The 27,619-nt window shown below is 46.9% G+C and overlaps 1 protein-coding gene across 3 annotated transcripts in view; it reads right to left on the bottom strand.

Annotated features, from left to right (window-relative positions):
* The window catches only part of RNF20 (ring finger protein 20), a 108,484-nt gene that overhangs the window by 54,493 nt on the left and 26,372 nt on the right, over positions 1 to 27,619 (bottom strand). For all 3 annotated transcript variants that reach the window (XM_063958448.1, XM_063958450.1, XM_063958449.1), the window contains exons 5-8: positions 20,235 to 20,420; positions 8,955 to 9,073; positions 8,015 to 8,161; positions 7,856 to 7,933 (exon numbers count right to left, since the gene is read on the bottom strand). In XM_063958448.1, coding sequence (XP_063814518.1) covers positions 7,856 to 7,933; positions 8,015 to 8,161; positions 8,955 to 9,073; positions 20,235 to 20,420 — 530 coding nt within the window. The remainder of the gene's footprint in view (positions 1 to 7,855; positions 7,934 to 8,014; positions 8,162 to 8,954; positions 9,074 to 20,234; positions 20,421 to 27,619) is intronic.

Below are 27,619 nucleotides of genomic sequence, written 5' to 3'. Positions count from 1 at the left end.
TCCAGCTGTTGCCGTGGCCACCAGGTCCGATAGACCTACCCCAAATAACTCCTCCCCTTTATACGGCAATACTTCCATGTGCCGTTTGGAATCCGCATCACCTGACCACTGTCGTGTCCATAAACATCTTCTGGCAGAAATGGACATCGCACTTACTCTTGATGCCAGAGTGCAAATATCCCTCTGTGCATCTCGCATATATAGAAATGCATCCTTTAAATGCTCTATAGTCAATAAAATACTGTCCCTGTCAAGGGTATCAATATTTTCAGTCAGGGAAACCGACCAAGCCACCCCAGCACTGCACATCCAGGCTGAGGCGATCGCTGGTCGCAGTATAACACCAGTATGTGTGTATATACTTTTTAGGATATTTTCCAGCCTCCTATCAGCTGGTTCCTTGAGGGCGGCCGTATCTGGAGACGGTAACGCCACTTGTTTTGATAAGCGTGTGAATGCCTTATCCACCCTAGGGGGTGTTTCCCAACGCGCCCTAACTTCTGGCGGGAAAGGGTATAACGCCAATAATTTCTTAGATATTAGCAATTTTTAATTCATCTGATTCAGGAAAAACTACAGGTAGTTTTTTCACACCCCACATAATACCCTTTTTTGTGGTACTTGTAGTATCAGAAATATGTAACACCTCCTTCATTGCCCTTATCATGTAACGTGTGGCCCTACTGGAAAATACGTCTGTTTTTTCACCATCGACACTGGAGTCAGTGTCCGTGTCTGTGTCTGTGTCTGTGTCTGTGTCTGTGTCGACCGACTGAGGTAATGGCCATTTTAAAGCCCCTGACGGTGTTTGAGACGCCTGGACAGGTACTAATTGGTTTGCCGGCCGTCTCATGTCGTCAACCGACCTTGCAGCATGTTGACATTATCACGTAATTCCATAAATAAGCCATCCATTCCGGTGTCGACTCCCTAGGGGGTGACATCACCATTACAGGCAATTTCTCCGCCTCCACACCAACATCGTCCTCATACATGTCGACACACACGTACCGACACACAGCACACACACAGGGAATGCTCTGATAGAGGACAGGACCCCACTAGCCCTTTGGGGAGACAGAGGGAGAGTTTGCCAGCACACACCAAAACGCTATAATTATACAGGGACAACCTTATAATAAGTGTTTTCCCTTATAGCATCTTAATATATTATAATATCGCCACACAAAATGCCCCCCCTCTCTGTTTTAACCCTGTTTCTGTAGTGCAGTGCAGGGGAGAGCCTGGGAGCCTTCCTAGCAGCGGAGCTGTGTAGGAAAATGGCGCTGTGTGCTGAGGAGAATAGGCCCCGCCCACTTTCCGGCGGGCTCTTCTCCCGGTTTTTCTGACAACCTGGCAGGGGTTAAATACATCCATATAGCCTCAGGGGCTATATGTGATGTATTTTTAGCCAGCATAGGTACTTTCATTGCTGCCCAGGGCGCCCCCCCCAGCGCCCTGCACCCTCAGTGACCGTTGGTGTGAAGTGTGCTGAGAGCAATGGCGCACAGCTGCCGTGCTGTGCGCTACCTTAAGAAGACTGGGAAGTCTTCAGCCGCCGATTTCTGGACCTCTTCTCTCTTCAGCATCTGCAAGGGGGTCGGCGGCGCGGCTCCGGTGACCCATCCAGGCTGTACCTGTGATCGTCCCTCTGGAGCTAGTGTCCAGTAGCCTAAGAAGCCAATCCATCCTGCACGCAGGTGAGTTCACTTCTTCTCCCCTAAGTCCCGCGTTGCAGTGAGCCTGTTGCCAGCAGGACTCACTGAAAATAAAAAACCTAACAAAACTTTTACTCTAAGCAGCTCTTTAGGAGAGCCACCTAGATTGCACCCTTCTCGGCCGGGCACAAAAACCTAACTGAGGCTTGGAGGAGGGTCATGGGGGGAGGAGCCAGTGCACACCACCTGATCCTAAAGCTTTTACTTTTGTGCCCTGTCTCCTGCGGAGCCGCTATTCCCCATGGTCCTTACGGAGTCCCCAGCATCCACTTAGGACGTCAGAGAAATGCTGGATATTTTTCAATAAATATATTTTTCACTAAAGTGCGTAATATACCAAAAAACAAGCATATTACCCCACATGCAGGTTAACCAAATGTGTGTAAAGGTTAAGTTGGGTACACACTGGCCATTATATCGGCCATTCAATTGTACAGCCGATCAATCGTGGGCGTGTTTGCGGGTGTGTACCAGCGATATACCTGTGAACCATGTTGTACACTTGCTGCACGGACCGCCGGGCATATGCAAATGCCTGCCCAGTTGTGATGTCAGGCACGACACATCGGGTTGACGACTGGTAAGTGTGTATGCACTTACCAATCATCAGATCGGTCGGTGGATCAGACGGGTGGCTGATCAGTCATCCTAGTATGTACCTTTCATTAGAGTAGCCTTGAGAAAGTCCCCAGCTTTAAAGAATGGAAGCAGTGACAGTTGCAGCCTGCTTATCTAAGCACATTGTGCAAGACTGTTTAATGTATTCATCTGGTGTGATTCACCGGGAGGATGAACATCAATGTGCATGGTCTTCACCACGTCAGCATTAGCAGCCATCTCTTGTAAAAAGGTGTACAAGCAAGTATCCTATATACATATATGTAGTACATATGGAGGATTTATTTACCCACTAATCATTTATATGTATTACTGCTGCTTTACTAACAAGAGAGAGTGCCAAGCTGCTAGTGCCCAGACATGCTGAGCAGCCAATAACCCTTTAGGGCTGATTCACAATCGCACGCTGCTGCCACCAGTTTAGCGTCTGTTGCCATAGTGGCGTCTGCAGCTTTATACTACTGCCAGTATCAGCCCTGCCCCTGCCGTACAAGGAGTTAGACATACTCTCTGAGAGACCTTAGACGTGGTAATACAGCTTGGTGTGGGGATGTACCATGGAAACCTGCAGCAGACCCATGCCAGGTGCAGATTCACCATCAGAGTATGAGCTGCAAAGTGAGCGATTAAGCATCTGAGTTGGTAACCAGTTCAGAAATAGAAGAAGGGCCATCTCCGGGTACCCGAATAGCCACTGCCCAGGAACGCACATTTCAAATACATTTTTGATACCACGCGTCTCAAAAGCAACTGTGCCTAAGTGCGCTGTCCATGTTTTAATGGGTTTTTACATGCACGCACAGCAGCAAGAAAAAGCTCAACGCCATGAACATCGTCACTGCATGCGACTTGAGAGGGGTACACACGGAGAGATCCATGCTTAATTTTTAAGCAATCAGACTAGATTGCTTAGTAATTAAAAACAAGCAAAAACAACGAAAGACAAGACAAAAGAAATCCTTTTCGGGAGCACTCTTATTTGAATATGGTAATAATAGTTAATCAATATATAGTGAAATGATATGATGATAAATTTTCTAAAACTTAACTTTTATTCTATTCCATTAAAATATCGACCTATATGGTCCAGACGTATTTAAATATCTATTATTCAAAAATAGAAAAGAGAAAGGTGAAATATAGATGAAATGAATAAGAGTGAGCAGATTAGAACTGCCCCACCAGTGTTTTCACATGAAGATATAGGTGATCATCTTAGTGATATCCACAGTGCCTGGTATTCCTAAGCGGTCCCCCTTCAAAGTACTAGCCAGGTCTATCCTATCAGCTTCCGAGATAGAAGATCGGGCTACTCTCAGGATAGTACGACCTTGAATGATAAGGATGACATATGAAGGAAGAGAGAACCCACTTCTGCTGTCTGTACTCTGCCTGCTATACGTCACTGGAAAAATTGGCCCCAGGCTTTTCCAGATGAGAGAGTGTTGGAAGAGAGAACCATCACCAGTTTTAGTTGGGGAAGATCATGAATTAATTGGTCTACTTCCACTCAGAATTAAGGCAGAAGGAAGAAGGGAGCACTTCTGCTTTCTGTTGTGACAGCCAAATGTACGCTGGGGAGGGCAGAACCCTTGCCAGCACAGCTATCAGCCAGATGAGAGAGTGCTGAGAGGAGATAAAGTTCTGATGAGTAATCAGAAATGTATAATTTGTGTAAAATAATTCATTCAAATAACATGATGTAACTAATCTCCTCTTATTCTCCTATGTCATAAATACAGTAATTTACATATACAGGAAATCCATACTTTCTGATTAAATTATATCCTGAGTCTTAGTCAATCACCATATGCTGGTGATTCAGATGAGGTATTTAGGCAGGGGTGGCATATCGTGGTGATCTCACAAAATCGTGAATATCTAAAGTATCTTTAAATAATAAAATAATTGTTGGCAGGAAGTTCCTAATCTCTCACATAAAGATATAAAAGAACAGTGTTGCAGAGGAATACTCCAGCAGAAAATCTGCAAAATCAGTTAGTTGTCACATAAAGATATAAAAGAAACAAAGTTGCAAAAGGTTTTCCAGCAAACAGTCTACAGATATAATCACTTAGTAAATCAACCTTGTAAGGCTTATAATAATTCTGCAATCAGAGAAAGAACACTGACTTCTAGGCTTGTAACAACAATGATCCCCAATACACATAATTATATGAATAAATCATACTGAATGATGTATTTAAACACATGCATGAATGTCAAATATAGCAAAAATAACAAAAATAGCAGGAGTAACAAGAGCACCTTGCTAGCACCAGAATATAAGGAGCTCTGCTTTGAGATTTCATACGTATATTTGAACTTATATCAGTTCAGTAATGAATGAACCACCTGGATGGAAAAAAGGTGTGCAACAATTATATCGATTGTGACAGGGTATAGCGTGTTTAAGCAAATGCATGAATGTCAAATATAACAAGATAACAAAAATAACAGAAATGACGAGAGCACCTTGCTAGCACCAGAATACAAGGAGCTCTGCTTTGAGATTTCATACATATATTTGAACTTATATCAGTTCAGTAATGAATGAACCACCTAGATGAAAAAAATGGTGTGCAACAAATATATCGATTGTGACAGGGTATAACATAAGTATGCAACACATATAATTTTGCAACATGTATAATTTTTAAATGAAATAAGTGCACCTTTTTGATGCTTTCATTTACGTGCATCAAGTGAGGACAACACAAAGTAATCTAGAATAATGAGGATATCAGAAAAAATATATATATCACAAAGAATATATTGATGCACGTAAATGAAAGCATCAAAAAGGTGCACTTATTTCATTTAAAAATTATACATGTTGCAAAATTATATGTGTTGCATACTTATGTTATACCCTGTCACAATCGATATATTTGTTGCACACCATTTTTTTCATCTAGGTGGTTCATTCATTACTGAACTGATATAAGTTCAAATATATGTATGAAATCTCAAAGCAGAGCTCCTTGTATTCTGGTGCTAGCAAGGTGCTCTCGTCATTTCTGTTATTTTTGTTATCTTGTTATATTTGACATTCATGCATTTGCTTAAACACGCTATACCCTGTCACAATCGATATATTTGTTGCACACCTTTTTTCCATCCAGGTGGTTCATTCATTACTGAACTGATATAAGTTCAAATATACGTATGAAATCTCAAAGCAGAGCTCCTTATATTCTGGTGCTGGCAAGGTGCTCTTGTTACTCCTGCTATTTTTGTTATTTTTGCTATATTTGACATTCATGCATGTGTTTAAATACATCATTCAGTATGATTTATTCATATAATTATGTGTATTGGGGATCATTGTTGTTACAAGCCTAGAAGTCAGTGTTCTTTCTCTGATTGCAGAATTATTATAAGCCTTACAAGGTTGATTTACTAAGTGATTATATCTGTAGACTGTTTGCTGGAAAACCTTTTGCAACTTTGTTTCTTTTATATCTTTATGTGACAACTAACTGATTTTGCAGATTTTCTGCTGGAGTATTCCTCTGCAACACTGTTCTTTTATATCTTTATGTGAGAGATTAGGAACTTCCTGCCAACAATTATTTTATTATTTAAAGATACTTTAGATATTCACGATTTTGTGAGATCACCACGATATGCCACCCCTGCCTAAATACCTCATCTGAATCACCAGCATATGGTGATTGACTAAGACTCAGGATATAATTTAATCAGAAAGTATGGATTTCCTGTATATGTAAATTACTGTATTTATGACATAGGAGAATAAGAGGAGATTAGTTACATCATGTTATTTGAATGAATTATTTTACACAAATTATACATTTCTGATTACTCATCAGAACTTTATCTCCTCTCAGCACTCTCTCATCTGGCTGATAGCTGTGCTGGCAAGGGTTCTGCCCTCCCCAGCGTACATTTGGCTGTCACAACAGAAAGCAGAAGTGCTCCCTTCTTCCTTCTGCCTTAATTCTGAGTGGAAGTAGACCAATTAATTCATGATCTTCCCCAACTAAAACTGGTGATGGTTCTCTCTTCCAACACTCTCTCATCTGGAAAAGCCTGGGGCCAATTTTTCCCGTGACGTATAGCAGGCAGAGTACAGACAGCAGAAGTGGGTTCTCTCTTCCTTCATATGTCATCCTTATCATTCAAGGTCGTACTATCCTGAGAGTAGCCCGATCTTCTATCTCGGAAGCTGATAGGATAGACCTGGCTAGTACTTTGAAGGGGGACCGCTTAGGAATACCAGGCACTGTGGATATCACTAAGATGATCACCTATATCTTCATGTGAAAACACTGGTGGGGCAGTTCTAATCTGCTCACTCTTATTCATTTCATCTATATTTCACCTTTCTCTTTTCTATTTTTGAATAATAGATATTTAAATACGTCTGGACCATATAGGTCGATATTTTAATGGAATAGAATAAAAGTTAAGTTTTAGAAAATTTATCATCATATCATTTCACTATATATTGATTAACTATTATTACCATATTCAAATAAGAGTGCTCCCGAAAAGGATTTCTTTTGTCTTGTCTTTCGTTGTTTTTGCTTGTAGTTAATCTACAAAAGTTTTTTTGGGAGCACCACCAATAAACAAGGTGCCTTAAAGGATTTGAATATTGGCACCATCTATATTGGTAATTTTCAGATTTCTTTATATTTAAATGTGGCTTTACAGTACACAACTAGTGCGGAACTGACAAACCATTTTTCAAATGCTTAGTAATTAAGCATGGATCTCTCAGTGTGTATGCCCCATAGCGATAGCGATGCGTGGTCCCGCATGTCGCTATCGCTGACTCTAGATTGTAACTCTAGATTGTGCCACAATCTAGTCAGGTCGCTCATTTCACCGCGGCGTGAAGTGGGTGCATCCCCCCCCTCCGCTCAGCACACATCTTTACATGGGTAGCCCCTTTAGAATCAAACCCTTTATTGTTAATCAATACATCCATATACTTTTGTTACTGTGCACGTACTTTTCTTATGGAATTCAATCCATGTAGATATATTTGACCTCTTGCATTAGAAACTAATTATTTTTGTCATGTTTAATGTTTTCTTATAGCTTCTAGTTATATTTTCTTATAGCTTCTATAGTTTATTCAGCAGTTATACTTTTTTGACAATAAGACGCCTCCTCGTTTGTTTGTGTGATCATAAACAAACAATATTAATTGTATCCAGCGTAGTGTATACCCTTTTTCTTCTTAAGAGCCTTATACATGTGCTCCCGCTTTCTCTGATGAACATGCTAAAATTTCCCCAATTCACCGACCCAGGCATTGTGGGATCAGGTAATTGTCCCAACCCATCGTAGATGTATGGGGGCTTTTAGTGAATTATTTTAACATGTTTTATTTACTTTTTGTTCAGCAAATTGAAGTCGAGGTGGTCAGACCCATGTGCTACAGGGAGTGACCAGGAGAGATCTTACAGAAATAAGAGGGCAGTAAACAGTTTATTATTATTTGTCATTAGAATTGATAGAATTTCTATGTAATGTATTTTTACCTTCTTTGAGTTGATGGTTATAGTCCCTCCATATAAGCTGCTGCCTGCACCGTACACCTTGTACCCCTTTGAGTTGACCTGCCAGAGAAAGACCATCAGGAATTGTTTCATGCAAAGATAATGGGCCCCCTGCTGCTGCTGCGATCCCCCATCTCTTACCCTCTCTAGGACCTCAGACAGGTGTCTATTCAGGCGCTGCTCTCTTTTCCGGACTTTGTCGATGTCCCACTGCAGATCCTCAATGAGTCCATCTAGGACGGACACGCGAGACTCTGCATTCTCCAGCCGAGACTGCAGCTGACTGAACTGAAAGAGGGAACGTGACGACAGATTGTGGCGGGGTTTTGTCTTTTCCAACCCAACTCCAAAGAAAAAAAAAAACACTAAAATAATATACTGTACCATCCGACTGAAGTTAGCAGCTATTCAGGTGTTATAGGGGGATGCGGTTAAGTGGCCAGCACACGGGATCCCGGATGTCAGCATACAGACGCCGGGATCCCTAAGACTGAAAATGCCGCCAGCCACAATACTGGCTACCAGGGACCACAACACCCATACAGTGGGAACAGAGCCTGTGGCGAGCACAGCGAGCCTGCAAGGGGCTTTGTTGAACTCGCCCCCCCCCCCCCCCCCCCCCCACCATTCTGACGGGATCGCTGCGACGGTATGCTGACAGCCGGGATCCCATGCGCCAGCCACGTAAACCCAACACCTTTATAGGCTAGGATGCAAAACATAAAGGCATACTATAACATGTCAGGTATGCCTATGGTAACAACTGTCAGGTGTGCAAATCCAACACACTAATAACTACGGGACTACAGAGCCTGAGCTAAGATGTGAGTTCTTCAGCACCATCCCTATTATAGTTTAGCAAGCACTGCTTACTAGACAATCTTCAACAAAGATCTGCTTTCTGTAAATGAGGGCACACTGAGTATATTTAATTAACTGGACACCTTAGTTAATAAATACATTTTACAAGTATTACTCCAATTTACAACACTAGTACTGAGCTATGTCTCCAACATGCTCCCTCCAACCCCCAGTCCCTGCATACGGTGTAGAATAAGAAATGAGGAACTCTTGTACAAACCTCTTGAGTCATGTTCTGCTGCTTCTCCTGCAATCGGGTACACACTTCCTGCAGACGCATCTTCTCATTGGCTAACAGAGAGTTCAGATCCTTGACAGCTTCCTCCATCAGTGATGGGTCTACACAAAAAAAATAAGATTTGAAACCTACCGGTAAATCTTTTTCTCCTAGTCCGTAGAGGATGCTGGGGACTCCGTAAGGGCCATGGGCTATAGACGGGCTCCGCAGGAGACATGGGCACTATAAAGAACTTTAGAATGGGTGTGCACTGGCTCCTCCCTCTATGCCCCTCCTCCAGACCTCAGTTAGAGAAACTGTGCCCAGAGGAGACGGACAGTACGAGGAAAGGATTTTGTTAATCTAAGGGCAAGATTCATACCAGCCCACACCAATCATACCATATAACCTGGAAAATACGAACCAGTTAACAGTATGAAAACAAACAGCATCAGTCAAAGACTGATCATAACTATAACATAACCCTTATGTAAGCAATAACTATATACAAGTCTTGCAGAATGTTGTCCGCACTGGGACGGGCGCCCAGCATCCTCTACGGACTAGGAGAAAAAGATTTACCGGTAGGTTTAAAATCTTATTTTCTCTTACGTTCTAGAGGATGCTGGGGACTCCGTAAGGACCATGGGGATTATAGCAAAGCTCCCAAACGAACGGGAGAGTGCGGATGACTCTACAGCACCGATTAAGCAAACACGAGGTCCTCATCAGCCAGGGTATCAAACTTGTAGAATTTAGCAAAAGTGTTTGAACCCGACCAAGACGCCGCTCGGCAGCCGCCCAAGAAGAGCCCACCTTCCTAGTGGAATGGGCCTTTACCGAATTAGGCAACGGCAATCCAGCCGTAGAATGAGCCTGCTGAATCGTGTTACAGATCCAGCGAGCAATAGTCTGCTTACAAGCAGGAGCGCCAACCTTGTTGGCTGCATACAGGACAAACAGCGCCTCTGTTTTCCTAACCCGAGTCATTCTGGCTACATAAACTTTCAATGCCCTGACCACATCAAGGGACTCGGAAACCTCCAAGTCCCGCGTAGCCACAGGCACTACAATAGGTTGGTTCATATGAAAAGAGGAAACCACCTTAGGCAAAAATTGAGGACGAGTCCGCAACTCAGCTCTAGCCACATGGAAATCAGATATGGGCTTTTGTGTGACAAAGCCGCCAACTCGGACACTCGCCTTGCAGATGCCAAGGCCAACAACATGACCACCTTCCAAGTGAGATACTTTAATTCCACCTTTTGAAGAGGCTCAAACCAGTGAGACTTAAGGAACTGTAACACCACGTTAAGGTCCCATGGTGCCACTGGAGGCACAAAAGAAGGCTGGATATGCAGCACTCCCTTCACAAAAGTCTGGACTTCTGGGAGAGAAGCCAATTCCTTCTGAAAGAAAATGGATAGGGCCCAAATCTGAGCCTTAATGGAGCCTAATTTTAGGCCCATATTCACTCCAGTCTGTAGGAAGTGGAGAAAACGGCCCAGATGGAAATCTTCCGGAGGAGCATTCTTGGTTTCACACCAAGAGACATGCTTGCTCCAGATACGGTGATAATGTTTCGCTGTCACCTCCTTCCTAGCCTTTATCAGAGTAGGGATGACTTCATCCGGAATGCCCTTCCCAGCTAGGACCCGGCGTTCAACCGCCATGCCGTCAAACGCAGCCGCGGTAAGTCTTGGAACAGACAGGGCCCCTGTTGCAACAGGTCCTCTCTGAGAGGAAGAGGCCACGGATCTTCTGTGAGCATGTCCTGCAGATCCGGATACCAGGCCCTTCGAGGCCAATCTGGAACAATGAGAATTGTCTGTACTCCTCTTCGTCTTATGATTCTCAATATTTTTGAGATGAGAGGAAGAGGAGGGAACACATAGACCGACTGAAAAACCCACGGTGTCACCAGGGCGTCCACTGCTACTGCCTGAGGGTCCCTTGACCTGGCACAATATCTCGGAAGCTTGTTGTTGAGGCGTGACGCCATCATGTCTATTTGAGGAAGTCCCCAATGACTTGCAATCTCTGTGAAGACTTCTTGATGAAGTCCCCACTCCCCTGGATGGAGATCGTGTCTGCTGAGGAAGTCTGCTTCCCAGTTGTCCACTCCCGGAATGAATACAGCCGTCAAGGCGCTTACATGATTTTCCGCCCAGCGAAGAATCCTGGTGGCTTCCGCCATCGCCACTCTGCTTCTTGTTCCGCCCTGGCGGTTTACATGAGCCACGGCTGTGACGTTGTCTGACTGAATCAGAACAGGTAGGCCCCGAAGAAGAGTCTCCGCCCCACAGAGGCCGTTGTAGATGGCCCTCAATTCCAGTACGTTTATGTGTAGACAAGCCTCCTGGCTCGACCACAGTCCTTGGAAGTTTCTTCCCTGTGTAACTGCTCCCCATCCTCGGAGGCTCGCGTCCGTGGTCACCAGAACCCAGTCCTGAATGCCGAACCTGCGATCCTCTAGAAGGTGAGCACTCTGCAGCCACCATAAGATAGATACCCTGGCCCTGGGGGACAGGCTGATCTTCTGATGAATATGTAGATGGGACCCGGAACATTTGTCCAGAAGGTCCCACTGAAAAGTCCTCGCATGGAACCTGCCGAAGGGTATGGCCTCGTAAGACGCCACCATCTTTCCCAGAACTCGAGTGCATTGATGGACAGACACCCTTTTCGGCTTCAACAGGTCCATGACCAAGATCTGGAGTTCCTGGGCTTTTTCCCTCGGAAGAAAAACCCTTTTTTGTTCCGTGTCCAGAATCATGCCTAAGAAAGGCAATCGGGTCGTTGGAACCAACTGTGACTTTGGCAGATTGAGAATCCAGCCGTACTGTTGCAACACCCTCAGGGAGAGTACCACGTTTTTCAGCAACTGTTCTCTCGATCTCGCCTTTATCAGGAGATCGTCCAAGTACGGCATAATTGTGACTCCCTGCTTGCGCAGGAGCACCATCATTTCCACCATTACCTTGGTGAAAATCCTTGGGGCCGTGAAAAGCCCAAACGGCAACGTCTGAAATTGGTAATGACAATCCTGTACAGCAAACCTCAGGAACCCCATCCCCTGCTGAAGCAGGTGAACTTTGACCATCACTTGTTGTTGACACAGTTTTTGAATTGCATCTAAAACTACTTCCCTCTCTGGGGAAGAAGCTGGTAGGGCCGATTTGAAAAACCGGCGAGGAGGCACATCTTCGAATTCCAGCTTGTAACCCTGGGATACAATTTCTATTGCCCAGGGATCCACCTGTGATTGAACCCAGATGTGGCTGAAAAGTCGAAGACGTGCCCCCACTGGGGCGGACTCCCTCAGCGGAGCCCCAGCGTCATGCAGTGGATTTAGTAGAAGCCGGGGAGGACTTCTGATCCTGGGAACTAGCTGTAGCTGGCAGCTTTTTCCCTACGCCCTTACCTCTGGAAAGAAAGGAAGATCCCCAACCTCTTTTGGACTTATGCGACCGAAAGGACTGCATCTGATAATGTGGCGTTTTCTTTGGCTGTGAGGAAACATAAGGTAAAAAAGTAGATTTACCTGCAGTAGCTGTGGAAACTAGATCCGTGAGACCTTCCCCAAATAAGTCCTCACCTTTGTAAGGCAAAACCTCCATATGCCTCTTTGAGTCGGCATTACCCGTCCATTGGCGGGTCCACAGGGCTCACCTAGCAGAAATCGCCATGGCGTTGGCTCTTGAACCCAGTAGGCCAACGTCTCTCTGAACATCTCTCATATATAGTACAGCATCTTTAATATGACCCAAGGTCAATAAAATGGTATCCTTATCCAGGGTATCAATTTCAGTAGACAAGGTATCTGTCCAAGCTGCTACAGCGCTACAAACCCAAGCCGACGCTATCGCCGGTCTGAGCAAGGTACCAGTATGTGTATAAATCGACTTCAAGGTAGTCTCCTGTCTGCGATCAGCAGGATCCTTGAGGGCTGTGGTATCTTGAGACGGCAGCGCCACCTTTTTGGATAAGCGCGTCAACGCCTGGTCCACCCTGGGGGAGGATTCCCACCGTATCCTGTCCTTAGCCGGGAAAGGATACGCCATAAGAAACCTCTTGGGAATCTGCAATTTCTTGTCTGGAGTTTCCCAAGCCCTTTCAAACAACTCATTTAGCTCATGAGAAGGGGGAAAAGTAACCTCAGGTCTCTTTTCTTTAAACATGTGGACCCTCGTGTCAGGGACAGAGGGGTCATCAGTGATATGCAACACATCTTTTATTGCAATAATCATATAATGAATACTTTTTGCCAACTTTGGCTGCAATCTCGCATCATCGTAGTCGACACTGGAGTCAGAATCCGTGTCGGTATCAGTGTCTGCTATTTGGGATAGTGGGCGCTTCTGAGACCCAGAAGGGCCCTGTGACATAGTGAAAAGCAAGGACTGACTCCCTGCATTTTCCCTGGACTCCGCTTTGTCCAATCTCTTATGTAATAAATTCACATTTGCATTTAAAACATTCCACATATCCAACCAATCAGGTGTCTGCGTTGCCGACGGAGACACCACACTCATTTGCTCTACCTCCTCCCTAGAAGAGCCTTCCGCTTCAGACAAGCCGACACACACGTACCGACACCCCCACACACTCAGGGGAATATCTAATCTGGAGATAGTCCCCCAATGAGGCCCTTTGGAGAGACAGAGAGAGAGTATGCCAGCACACACCCAGCGCCAATGACCCTGGAAAATAAGAATTTACTTACCGATAATTCTATTTCTCATAGTCCGTAGTGGATGCTGGGGACTCCGTAAGGACCATGGGGAATAGCGGCTCCGCAGGAGACTGGGCACATCTAAAGAAAGCTTTAGGACTAACTGGTGTGCACTGGCTCCTCCCCCTATGACCCTCCTCCAAGCCTCAGTTAGGATACTGTGCCCGGACGAGCGTACACAATAAGGAAGGATTTTGAATCCCGGGTAAGACTCATACCAGCCACACCAATCACACCGTATAACCTGTGAACTGAACCCAGTTAACAGCATGATAACAGAGGAGCCTCTGAAAGATGGCTCACAACAATAATAACCCGATTTTTGTAACAATAACTATGTACAAGTATTGCAGACAATCCGCACTTGGGATGGGCGCCCAGCATCCACTACGGACTATGAGAAATAGAATTATCGGTAAGTAAATTCTTATTTTCTCTAACGTCCTAAGTGGATGCTGGGGACTCCGTAAGGACCATGGGGATTATACCAAAGCTCCCAAATGGGCGGGAGAGTGCGGATGACTCTGCAGCACCAAATGAGAGAACTCCAGGTCCTCCTCAGCCAGGATATCAATTTTGTAGAATTTTACAAACGTATTTGCTCCTGACCAAGTAGCTGCTCGGCAAAGTTGTAAAGCCGAGACCCCTCGGGCAGCCGCCCAAGATGAGCCCACCTTCCTTGTGGAGTGGGCATTTACAGATTTTTGGCTGTGGCAGGCCTGCCACAGAATGTGCAAGCTGAATTGTACTACAAATCCAACGAGCAATAGTCTGCTTAGAAGCAGGAGCACCCAGCTTGTTGGGTGCACACAGGATAAACAGCGAGTCAGATTTCCTGACTCCAGCCGTCCTGGAAACATATATTTTCAGGGCACTGACAACGTCTAGCAACTTGGAGGCCTCCAAGTCCCTAGTAGCCGCAGGCACCACCAATAGGTTGGTTCAGGTGAGACGCTGAAACCACCTTGGGGAGAAACGGAGGACGAGTCCTCAATTCCGCCCTGTCCGAATGGAAAATCAGATAAGGGCTTTTTCAGGATAAAGCCGCCAATTCTGACACGCGCCTGGCCCAGGCCAGGGCCAACAGCATGACCACTTTCCATGTGAGATATTTTAACTCCACAGATTTAAGTGGTTCAAACCAATGTGACTTTTGGAACCCAAAACTACATTGAGATCCCAAAGTGCCACTGGAGGCACAAAAGGAGGCTGTATATGCAGTAACCCTTTTACAAACGTCTGAACTTCAGGGACTGAAGCTAGTTCTTTTTGGAAGAAAATTGACAGGGCCGAAATTTGAACCTTAATGGACCCCAATTTCAGGCCCATAGACACTCCTGTTTGCAGGAAATGTAGGAATCGACCCAGTTGAATTTCCTCCGTCGGGCCTTACTGGCCTCGCACCACGCAACATATTTTCGCCAATTGCGGTGATAATGTTTTTGCGGTTACATCCTTCCTGGCTTTGATCAGGATAGGGATGACTTCATCCGGAATGCCTTTTTTTCCTTCAGGATCCGGCGTTCAACCGCCATGCCGTCAAACGCAGCCGCGGTAAGTCTTGGAACAGACAGGGTCCTTGCTGGAGCAGGTCCCTTCTTAGAGGTAGAGGCCACGGATCCTCCGTGAGCATCTCTTGAAGTTCCGGTTACCAAGTCCTTCTTGGCCAATCCGGAGCCACGAATATAGTGCTTTCTCCTCTCCATCTTATCAATCTCAGTACCTTGGGTATGAGAGGCAGAGGAGGGAACACATACACTGACTGGTACACCCACGGTGTTACCAGAGCGTCTACAACTATTGCCTGAGGGTCTCTTGACCTGGCGCAATACCTGTCGAGTTTTTTAATCATGTGGACGACTTCTGGGTGAAGTCCCCACTCTCCCGGGTGGAGGTCGTGCTGAGGAAGTCTGCTTCCCAGTTGTCCACTCCCGGAATGAATACTGTTGACAGTGCTATCACATGATTTTCCGCCCAGCGAAGAATCCCTGCAGCTTCTGCCATTGCCCTCCTGCTTCTTGTGCCACCCTGTCTGTTTACGTGGGTGACTGCCATGATGTTGTCCGACTGGATCAACACCGGCTGACCTTGAAGCAGAGGTCTTGCTAAGCTTAGAGCATTGTAAATGGCCCTTAGCTTCAGGATATTTATGTGAAGTGATGTATCCAGGCTTGACCCTAAGACCTGGATATTCCTTCCCTGTGTGACTGCTCCCCAGCCTCGCATCCGTGGTCACCAGGACCCAGTCCTGAATGCCGAATCTGCGGCCCTCTAGAAGATGAGCACTCTGCAACCACCACAGGATGGATACCCTTGTCCTTGGTGACAGGGTTATCCGCTGATGCATCTGAAAATGCGACCCGGACCATTTGTCCAGTAGGTTCCACTGGAAAGTTCTTGCGTGGAATCTAACGAATGGGATTGCTTCGTAGGAAGCCACCATTTTTACCCAGAACCCTTGTGCATTGATGCACTGAGACTTGGTTCGGTCTTTGGAGGTTCCTGACTAGCTCGGATAACTCCCTGGCTTTCTCTTCCGGGAGAAACACCTTTTTTCTGGACTGTGTCCAGGAACATCCCTAGGAAACAGAAGACAAGTCGTCGGAACCAGCTGCGATTTTGGAATATTGAGAATCCAATCGTGCTGCCGCAACACTACCTGATATAGTGCTACACCGACTTCCAACTGTTCCCTGGATCTTACCCTTATCAGGGAATCGTCCAAGTAAGGGATAACTAAAATTCCCTTCCTTCGAAGGGATATCATTTCGGCCATTACCTTGGTAAAGACCCGGGGTGTCGTGGACCATCCCTACGGCAGCGTCTGAACTGATAGTGACAGTTCTGTACCATAACCTGAGGTACCCTTGGTGAGAAGGGTAAATTTTGACATGAAGGTAAGCATCCTTGATGTCCCGAGACATCATGTAGTCCCCTTCTTCCAGGTTCGCAATCACTGCTCCGAGTAACTCAATCTTGAATTTGAACCTCTGTATGTAAGTGTTCAAAGATTTTAGATTTAGAATCGGTCTCACCGAGCCGTCTGGCTTCGGTACCACAATAGTGTGGAATAATACCCCGTTCCCTGTTGCAGGAGGGGTACCTTGATTATCACCTGCTGGGAATACAGCTTGTGAATGGCTTCCAAAACTGCCTCCCTGTCAGAGGGAGACGTCGGTAAAGCCGACTTTTGGAAACGGCGAGGGGGAGACGTCTCGAATTTCAATATGTACCCTTGAGATATTACCTGAAGGATCCAGGGGTCTACTTGCGAGTGAGCCCACTGCGCACTGAAATTAATTGAGAACGGGCCCCCACCGTGCCTGAGCTTGTAAGGCCCTAGCGTCATACTGAGGGCTTTGCAGAGGCGGGAAAGGATTTCTGTTCCTGGGAACTGGGTAATCTCTTCAGCCTTTTTCCTCTCCCTCTGTCACGAGCAGAAAAGAGGAACCTTTTGTCCGCTTGCCAACAAAGGACTGCGCCTGATAATACGGCGTCTTATTTTGAGAGGCGACCTGGGGTACAAACGTGGATTTCCCAGTTGTTGCCGTGGCCACCAGGTCTAAAAGACCGACCCCAAATGTCCCCTTTCAAAGGCAATACTTCCAAATGCCGTTTGGAATCCGCATCACCTGACCATTTTACTGGTAGAATTGGACAACGCACTTATACTTGATGCCAGTCGGCAAATATTCCGCTGTGCATCCTGCATATATAGAAATGCATCTTTTAAATGCTCTATAGGCAATAATATACTATCCTTATCTAGGATATCAATATTTCCAGTCAGGGAATCCGACCATGCCAACCCAGCACTGCACCTCCAGGCTGAGGCGATTGCTGGTCGCAGTATAACACCAGTATGTGTGTGAATACATTTTTGGATACCCTCCTGCTTTCTATCAGCAGGATCCTTAAGGGCGGCCATCTCATGAGAGGGTAGAGCCCTTGTTCTTACAAGCGTGTGAGCGCCTTATCCCCCCTAGGGGGTGTTTCCCAACGCACCCTAAGCTCTGGCGGGAAAGGGTATACAGCCAATACTTTTTAAGAAATTATCAATTGTTATCGGGGGGAAACCCACGCATCATCACACACCTCATTTTATTTCTCAGATTCAGGAAAACTACAGGTAGTTTTTCCCTCACCGAACATAATACCCCTTTTTGGTGGTACTCGTATTATCAGAAATGTATAAAACATTTTCCATTGTCTCAATCATGTAACGTGTGGCCCTACTGGAAATCACGGTTGTCTCTTCACCGTCGACACAGGAGTCAGTATCCGTGTCGGCGTCTGTATCTGCCATCTGAGGTAACGGGCGCTTTAGAGCCCCTGACGGCCTATGAGACGTCTGGACAGGCACAAGCTGAGTAGCCGGCTGTCTCATGTCAACCACTGTTTTTTTTATACAGAGCTGACACTGTCACGTAATTTTCAACAGTACATCCACTCAGGTGTCGACCCCCTAGGTGGTGACATCACTGTTACAGACACTCTGCTCCGTCTCCACATCATTTTTCTCCTCATACATGTCGACACAAACGTACCGACACACAGCACACACACAGGGAATGCTCTGATAGAGGACAGGACCCCACTAGCCCTTTGGGGAGACAGAGGGAGAGTATGCCAGCACACACCAGAGCGCTATATATATATATACAGGGATAACCTTATATAAAAGTGTTTTTCCCCTTATAGCTGCTGTATGTTTTAATACTGCGCCTAATTAGTGCCCCCCTCTCTTTTTTTAACCCTTTCTGTAGTGTAGTAACTGCAGGGAAGAGCCAGGGAGCTTCCCTCCAACTGAGCTGTGAGGGAAAATGGCGCCAGTGTGCTGAGGAGATAGGCTCCGCCCCCTTTTCGGCGGCCTTATCACCCGTTTTTCTGTATATTCTGGCAGGGGTTAAATGCATCCATATAGCCCAGGAGCTATATGTGATGTATTTTTTGCCATGTAAGGTATTTTTATCATGTTTTATTGCGTCTCAGGGCGCCCCCCCCAGCGCCCTGCACCCTCAGTGACCGGAGTATGAAGTGTGCTGAGAGCAATGGCGCACAGCTGCAGTGCTGTGCGCTACCTTATTGAAGACAGGAACGTCTTCTGCCGCCGATTTTTCAGGACCTCTTCGCTCTTCTGGCTCTGTAAGGGGGCCGGCGGCGCGGCTCCGGGACCCATCCAGGCTGGGCCTGTGATCGTCCCTCTGGAGCTAATGTCCAGTAGCCAAGAAGCCCAATCCACTCTGCACGCAGGTGAGTTCGCTTCTTCTCCCCTTAGTCCCTCCATGCAGTGAGCCTGTTGCCAGCAGGTCTCACTGAAAATAACAAACCTAAACTAAAACTTTCACTAAGAAGCTCAGGAGAGCCCCTAGTGTGCACCCTTCTCGTCGGGCACAGAAATCTAACTGAGGCTTGGAGGAGGGTCATAGGGGGAGGAGCCAGTGCACACCAGTTAGTCCTAAAGCTTTCTTTAGATGTGCCCAGTCTCCTGCAGAGCCGCTATTCCCCATGGTCCTTACGGAGTCCCCAGCATCCACTTAGGACGTTAGAGAAAACAATTTCCCAGATACACAGCGCTTTATTATTATTCAATATACACTCACTGCCAAATTAAGTGCCCCCCCCCCCTCTTTTTAAGCCCTCTGTCACCGTGTTCAGCGGGGGAGAGTCCGGGGAGCCAGCTTCTCTGCAGTGTGCTGTGGAGAAAATGGCGCTGGTCAGTGCTGTGGAATCAAGCTCCACCTCCTCAGCGGCGAGCTTCGGTCCCGCTCAAAAATATAATACTGGCGGGGTATTTGTATATATATTGCCTCTGCAGCTTATATATCCTAAAATGCCAGCCTAGAGGTTTTATATTGCTGCCCAGGACGCCCCCCCTGCGCCCTGCACCCATCCGTGCCTTAGTGTGTGTTGTGTGTGGGAGCAATGGCTCGCAGCGTTACCTCAGTGAAGATCTGAAGTCTTCTGCCGCCTGTGATGTCATCTTTCTTCTAATACTCACCCGGCTTCTATCTTCCGGCTCTGCAAGGAGGACGGCGGCGCTGCTCTGGGATGAACGGCTAGGGTGAGACCTGCGTTCCGAACCCTCTGGAGCTAATGGTGTCCAGTAGCCTAAAAAGCAGAGCCTATCACTTAAGTAGGTCTGCTTCTCTGTCCTCAGTCCCACGATGCAGGGAGCCTGTTGCCAGCAGGGCTCCCTGAAAATAAAAAACCTAACAAAATTCTTTTAATCAGAGAAACTCAGGAGAGCTCCCCTGTAGTGCACCCAGTCTCCTCTGGGCACAGGATCTAACTGAGGTCTGGAGGAGGGGCATAGAGGGAGGAGCCAGTGCACACCCATTCTAAAGTTCTTTATAGTGCCCACGTCTCCTGCGGAGCCCGTCTATACCCCATGGTTCTTACGGAGTCCCCAGCATCCTCTAGGACGTAAGAGAAATAACAATAGTAATAATGAAAAAACCATAACAATAAAAACAAATAAAAGAGAAATAACCTGAACAACAGTAACAGATTAACACTTAAATGCTTGAGGCGATGAAACTTCTTACCAGTGCTGTTGAGCTTGAGAGACAGCTGGTCCAGCCGCGCATGCAGGCGGTCGTACACCAACACTATACGGGCAACGGCACGGCGGGAGGATTCCACACGTTCCTGCAGCTGTGTCTCTATCTCCTCACTGCTGCTGCTGGCTAGAGTACCAAGGAAGGAGAGAGAGATCTCGGAGAGTCCTTCACCTACACAGAGATGACCAGCGAGAAGACAATAAGATGTGCGCAGATACAGACTGGACTTGCAGAACACATTACCTCAGAGATGTATTTATTTAACAACAACAATCATTGCTTTTAAATTCTTTCTATAAATATACTTTAAGTATATTAGTACTTAAAATAAGAATTTACTTACCGATAATTCTATTTCTCATAGTCCGTAGTGGATGCTGGGACTCCGTCAGGACCATGGGGAATAGCGGGCTCCGCAGGAGACAGGGCACATCTAAAAAAGCTTTTAGGTCACATGGTGCGTACTGGCTCCTCCCCCTATGACCCTCCTCCAAGCCTCAGTTAGGTACTGTGCCCGGACGAGCGTACACAATAAGGAAGGATATTGAATCCCGGGTAAGACTCATACCAGCCACACCAATCACACCGTACAACTTGTGATCTGAACCCAGTTAACAGTATGATAACACAAACGAAGTAGCCTCTGAACAGATGGCTCACAACAACAGTAATAACCCGATTTTTGTAACAATAACTATGTACAAGCATTGCAGACAATCCGCACTTGGGATGGGCGCCCAGCATCCACTACGGACTATGAGAAATAGAATTATCGGTAAGTAAATTCTTATTTTCTCTAACGTCCTAGTGGATGCTGGGACTCCGTCAGGACCATGGGGATTATACCAAAGCTCCCAAACGGGCGGGAGAGTGCGGATGACTCTGCAGCACCGAATGAGAGAACTCCAGGTCCTCTTTAGCCAGAGTATCAAATTTGTAAAATTTTACAAACGTGTTCTCCCCTGACCACGTAGCTGCTCGGCAAAGTTGTAATGCCGAGACTCCTCGGGCAGCCGCCCAGGATGAGCCCACTTTCCTTGTGGAATGGGCCTTTACAGATTTAGGCTGTGGCAGGCCTGCCACAGAATGTGCAAGTTGGATTGTACTACATATCCAACGTGCAATCGTCTGTTTAGACGCAGGAGCACCCAACTTGTTGGGTGCATACAATGTAAACAACGAGTCAGATTTTCTGACTCCAGCTGTCCTTGAAATATATATTTTTAATGCTCTGACAACGTCCAGTAACTTGGAGTCCTCCAAGTCGCTAGTAGCCGCAGGCACCACAATAGGCTGGTTCAAGTGAAATGCCGAAACCACCTTAGGGAGAAATTGAGGACGTGTCCTCAATTCTGCCCTGTCCGAATGGAATATCAGATATGGGCTTTTGTATGACAAAGCTGCCAACTCCGAAACTCTCCTGGCTGAAGCCAGGGCCAACAGCATGGTTACCTTCCATGTAAGGTATTTTAAATCTACCGATTTTAAAGGCTCAAACCAATGAGATTTGAGAAAATTTAGAACCACGTTCAAATCCCACGGTGCCACTGGAGGCACTATTGGGGGTTGTATATGTAGTACACCTTTGACAAAAGTTTGTACTTCAGGCACTGACGCCAATTCCTTCTGGAAGAAAATTGATAAGGCCGAAATTTGAACTTTAATGGACCCCAATTTGAGGCCCATAGACAATCCTGCTTGCAGGAAATGTAAGAATCGACCCAATTGAAATTCTTCCGTTGGAGCCTTCTTGGCCTCACACCACGCAACATATTTTCTCCAAATGCGGTGATAATGTTGTGCGGTCACTTCTTTCCTGGCTTTAATTAAAGTAGGAATAACTTCCTCAGGAATGCCCTTCTCTTTTAGAATCCGGCGTTCAACCGCCATGCCGTCAAACGCAGCCGCGGTAAGTCTTGGAACATACAAGGTCCCTGCTGAAGCAGATCCCTTCTTAGAGGTAGAGGCCACGGATCCTCCGTGAGCATCTCTTGAAGTTCCGGATACCAAGTTCTTCTTGGCCAGTCCGGAGCTACCAGTATTGTTCTTACTCCTCTTTTCCGTATAATTCTCAGTACCTTTGGTATGAGAGGCAGAGGAGGGAACACATACACTGACTGGTACACCCACGGTGTTACCAGAGCGTCCACAGCTATTGCCTGAGGGTCTCTTGACCTGGCGCAATACCTGTCCAATTTTTTGTTGAGGCGAGACGCCATCATGTCCACCTTTGGTTTTTCCCAACGGTTCACAATTATGTGGAAAACTTCTGGATGAAGTCCCCACTCTCCCGGGTGAAGGTCGTGTCTGCTGAGGAAATCTGCTTCCCAGTTGTCCACTCCCGGGATGAACACTGCTGACAGTGCTACGACATGATTCTCCGCCCAGCGCAGAATCCTTGCAGCTTCTGCCATTGCACTCCTGCTTCTCGTGCCGCCTTGTCGGTTTACGTGGGCGACTGCCGTGATGTTGTCGGACTGGATCAACACCGGCTGACCCTGAAGCAGCGATTTTGCCAGGCTTAGAGCATTGTAGATCGCTCTTAGCTCCAGTATATTTATGTGAAGAGACGTCTCCAGGTTTGACCACACGCCCTGGAAGTTTCTTCCCTTTGTGACTGCTCCCCAACCTCGTAGGCTGGCATCCGTAGTCACCAGGACCCAGTCCTGTATGCCGAATCTGCGGCCCACTAACAGATGGGCAGTCTGCAACCACCACAGGAGAGACAACCTTGTTCTCGGTGACAGTGTTATCCGCTGATGCATGTGCAGATGCGATCCGGACCATTTGTCCAGCAGATCCCACTGAAATGTTCGTGCATGGAATCTGCCGAATGGAATCGCTTCGTACGAAGCCACCATCTTTCCCAGGACTCTTGTGCATTGATGTACTGACACAGTTCCTGGTTTTAGGAGGTTCTTGACAAGTTCGGATAACTCCCTTGCTTTCTCTTCCGGGAGAAATACCTTTTTCTGAACCGTGTCCAGAATCATGCCCAGGAACAGCAGATGTGTTGTCGGGGTCAATTGAGATTTTGGAAGATTTAGAATCCACCCGTGTTGCTGAAGCACTACTTGTGTTAGCGCTACACCGACTTCCAGCTGTTCTCTGGACTTTGCCCTTATCAGGAGATCGTCCAAGTAAGGGATAATTAATACGCCTTTTCTTCGTAGAAGAACCATCATTTCGGTCATTACCTTGGTAAAGACCCGAGGGGCCGTGGACAACCCAAACGGCAGCGTTTGAAACTGATAATGACAGTCTTGTATCACGAACCTGAGATACCCTTGGTGTGAGGGGTAAATCGGGACATGTAGATAAGCATCTTTTATGTCCAAGGACACCATGAAGTCTCCTTCTTCCAGATTCGCTATCACTGCTCTGAGTGACTCCATCTTGAACTTGAATTTCTTTATGTACAGGTTCAAGGATTTCAGATTTAGAATAGGCCTTACCGAACCGTCCGGTTTCGGTACCACAAATAGTGTGGAATAATACCCCTTTCCCTGTTGTAGGAGGGGTACCTTGACTATCACCTGCTGAGAATACAGCTTGTGAATGGCTTCCAAAACCGACGTCCTTTCTGAGGGAGACGTTGGTAAAGCAGACTTTAGGAACCGGCGAGGGGGAGACCTTTCGAACTCCAGCATGTAACCCTGAGATACTATCTGCAGGACCCACGGGTCCACTTGTGAGTGAACCCATTGATTGCTGAAAATCTTGAGTCGACCCCCCACCTTTCCTGAGTCCGCTTGTAAAGCCCCAGCGTCATGCTGATGGCTTTGTAGAAGCCGGGGCGGGCTTCTGTTCCTGGGCAGGGGCTGCTTGCTGCCCTTTCTTACCCTTTCCTCTGCCTCGCGGCAGATAAGACTGTCCTTTTGGTCGCTTTTTATAGGAGCGAAAGGACTGCGGCTGAAAAGACGGTGTCTTTTTCTGTTGGGAGGGGGTCTGAGGTAAAAAAGTGGATTTGCCGGCAGTTGCCGTGGCCACCAGGTCCGAAAGACCGACCCCAAACAATTCCTCTCCTTTATATGGCAATACTTCCATATGCCTCTTGGAATCCGCATCACCTGACCACTGTCGCGTCCATAAACTTCTTCTGGCAGATATGGACATCGCGCTTACTCTTGATGCTAGAGTACAAACATCCCTCTGAGCATCTCGCATATAAAGGAAAGCATCCTTTAATTGCTCTAGAGTCAATAAAATACTGTCCCTATCCAGGGTATCAATATTTTCAGTCAGAGAATCCAACCACACTACCCCAGCACTGCACATCCAGGCTGAGGCTATTGCCGGTCGCAGTATAACACCAGTATGTGTGTATATACTCTTCAGTGTAGTTTCCAGCCTCCTATCTGCTGGATCCTTGAGGGCGGCCGTATCAGGAGACGGCAACGCCACTTGCTTTGATAAACGTGTGAGCGCCTTATCCACCCTAGGGGGTGTTTCCCAGCGCGCCCTAACCTCTGGTGGGAAAGGGTATAATGCCAATAACTTCTTGGAAATTAGCAGTTTTCTATCGGGGTTAACCCACGCTTCATCACACACGTCATTCAATTCCTCTGATTCTGGAAAAAATACAGGTAGTTTTTTCACCCCCCACATAATACCCCTTTTTGAGGTACCAGCAGTATCAGAGATCTGCAAAGCCTCCTTCATTGCCGTGATCATATAACGTGTGGCCCTATTGGAAAATACGTTTGTTTCTTCACCGTCGACACTAGATTCATCTGTGTCGGTACCCGTGTCGACTGACTGAGGTAAAGGACGTTTTACAGCCCCTGACGGTGTCTGAGACGCCTGAACCGGTACTAACTGGTTTGCCGGGCGTCTTATTTCGTCAACTGACTTTTGTAATGTGCTGACATTATCACGTAATTCCATAACTAAAGCCATCCATTCCGGTGTCGACTCCCTAGGGGGTGACATTACCATCATCGGCAATTGCTCTGCCTCCACACCAACATCGTCCTCATACATGTCGACACACACGTACCGACACACAGCAGCCACACAGGGAATGCTCTAATCGAAGACAGGACCCCCTAGCCCTTTGGGGAGACAGAGGGAGAGTTTGCCAGCACACACCAAAAGCGCTATAAATGTATATAAACAACCCTAGAAGGTGTTGTTTACTATATATGCGCTCTTAATATATAAATATCGCCAATTTATGCCCCCCTTCTCTTTGTTACCCTGTTTCTGTAGTGCAGTGCAGGGGAGAGACCTGGGAGCCTTCCTCACCAGCGGAGCTGAGCAGGAAAATGGCGCTGAGTGCTGAGGAGAATAAGCTCCGCCCCTTTTTCGGCGGGCTTTTCCCCGGTTTTTAAGAAACTGGCCTGGGTTAAAATACATACATATAGCCTTAATGGCTATATGTGATGTATTTATTTTGCCACTAAAGGTAATTATATTGCTGCCCAGGGCGCCCCCAGCAGCGCCCTGCACCCTCCGTGACTGAGTCAGTGAGCCGTGTGACAACAATGGCGCACAGCTGCCGTGCTGTGCGCTACCTTCAAGAAGACTGAGGAGTCTTCTGCCGCCTGCTTTCCGGACCTCCGTTCTGCCGTCTCTTCAGCGTCTGTAAGGGGGATCGGCGGCGCGGCTCCGGGACGAACCCCAGGCTGACCTGTGTTCCGACTCCCTCTGGAGCTAAGTGTCCAGTAGCCTAAGACTCCAATCCATCCTGCACGCAGGTGAGTTGGAAATCTCTCCCCTAAGTCCCTCGATGCAGTGATCCTGTTGCCAGCAGGAATCACTGAGATTGAAACCTAAAAAAAAACTTTTCTAAACCGCTCTTTAGGAGAGCCACCTAGATTGCACCCTCTCGGACGGGCACAAAAACCTAACTGAGGCTTGGAGGAGGGTCATAGGGGGAGGAGCCAGTACGCACCATGTGACCTAAAAGCTTTTTTAGATGTGCCCTGTCTCCTGCGGAGCCCGCTATTCCCCATGGTCCTGACGGAGTCCCAGCATCCACTAGGACGTTAGAGAAAACTAAACTCAGACAGAAGAGTGGCACACTGGTTAGCACTGCTGCCTTACAGTACTGAGGCCATGGCTACAGCCTTTGCAAAAAAAAGTATTGCTTATCTTAAAAATGATAAATGGTAAAGAAACATTTCCTTACTCAACGACAATGTGTACAGTGCAGTGCCACAGCAGATGTCGATGCTGTCCACAACGCTGGGGTTATGGTTCACATTCACACAGGCGGCCTATCGGAGTAGAGTCTGCATGTGTGTTTGCTTGTGCTACAGACAGGGACGATAGACTGTTATATTATCACCCAGCTGGCATTGGCACCCCATGCCAACTATACCTCCACGAGATTTGTACAAGTGAGAGGTCTTAAATACCTTTCTGGTTCCTGAATATAGGAGTATTTTTCTCTCGCTAGATTCTTTCAGGGAGATCTGGACACCATACCGGCGTTAGAGATGGCGTCAGTCGGAATACAGACACTGGTCAGATGACTGACGCTGGACAGATTGCCGGCATCCCGATCGTAAATATGCCGTAGCAGGTTAGCATCAGGCGGTGGGGTGGGGTTTAGGCTGTGGGGAGGTTGGGTTAGGTACTGATAATAAGATTTTACTTACCGATAAATCTATTTCTCGTAGTCCGTAGTGGATGCTGGGACTCCGTCAGGACCATGGGGATTAGCGGCTCCGCAGGAGACAGGGCACAAAAATAAAAGCTTTAGGACTAGGTGGTGTGCACTGGCTCCTCCCCCTATGACCCTCCTCCAAGCCTCAGTTAGGATACTGTGCCCGGACGAGCGTACACAATAAGGAAGGATTTTGAATCCCAGGTAAGATTCATACCAGCCACACCAATCACACCGTACAACCTGTGATCTGAACCCAGTTAACAGTATGACAAACGTAGGAGCCTCTGAACAGACGGCTCACAACAATAACAACCCGATTTTTTTGTAACAATAACTATGTACAAGTATTGCAGACAATCCGCACTTGGGATGGGCGCCCAGCATCCACTACGGACTACGAGAAATAGATTTATCGGTAAGTAAAATCTTATTTTCTCTGACGTCCTAGTGGATGCTGGGACTCAGTCAGGACCATGGGGATTATACCAAAGCTCCCAAACGGGCGGGAGAGTGCGGATGACTCTGCAGCACCGAATGAGAGAACTCCAGGTCCTCTTTAGCCAGGGTATCAAATTTGTAGAATTTTACAAACGTGTTCTCCCCCGACCACGTAGCTGCTCGGCAGAGTTGTAATGCCGAGACCCCTCGGGCAGCCACCCAAGATGAGCCCACCTTCCTTGTGGAATGGGCCTTGATAGATTTAGGCTGTGGCAGGCCTGCCACAGAATGTGCAAGTTGAATTGTGCTACAAATC

The sequence above is a fragment of the Pseudophryne corroboree genome, chromosome 3 (genome assembly GCF_028390025.1).
Source record: "Pseudophryne corroboree isolate aPseCor3 chromosome 3, aPseCor3.hap2, whole genome shotgun sequence".
Lineage (NCBI taxonomy): Eukaryota > Metazoa > Chordata > Amphibia > Anura > Myobatrachidae > Pseudophryne > Pseudophryne corroboree.
The sequence above is the reverse complement of the archived record's forward strand: the minus strand, read 5'-3'. Positions and strand labels throughout refer to the sequence as shown.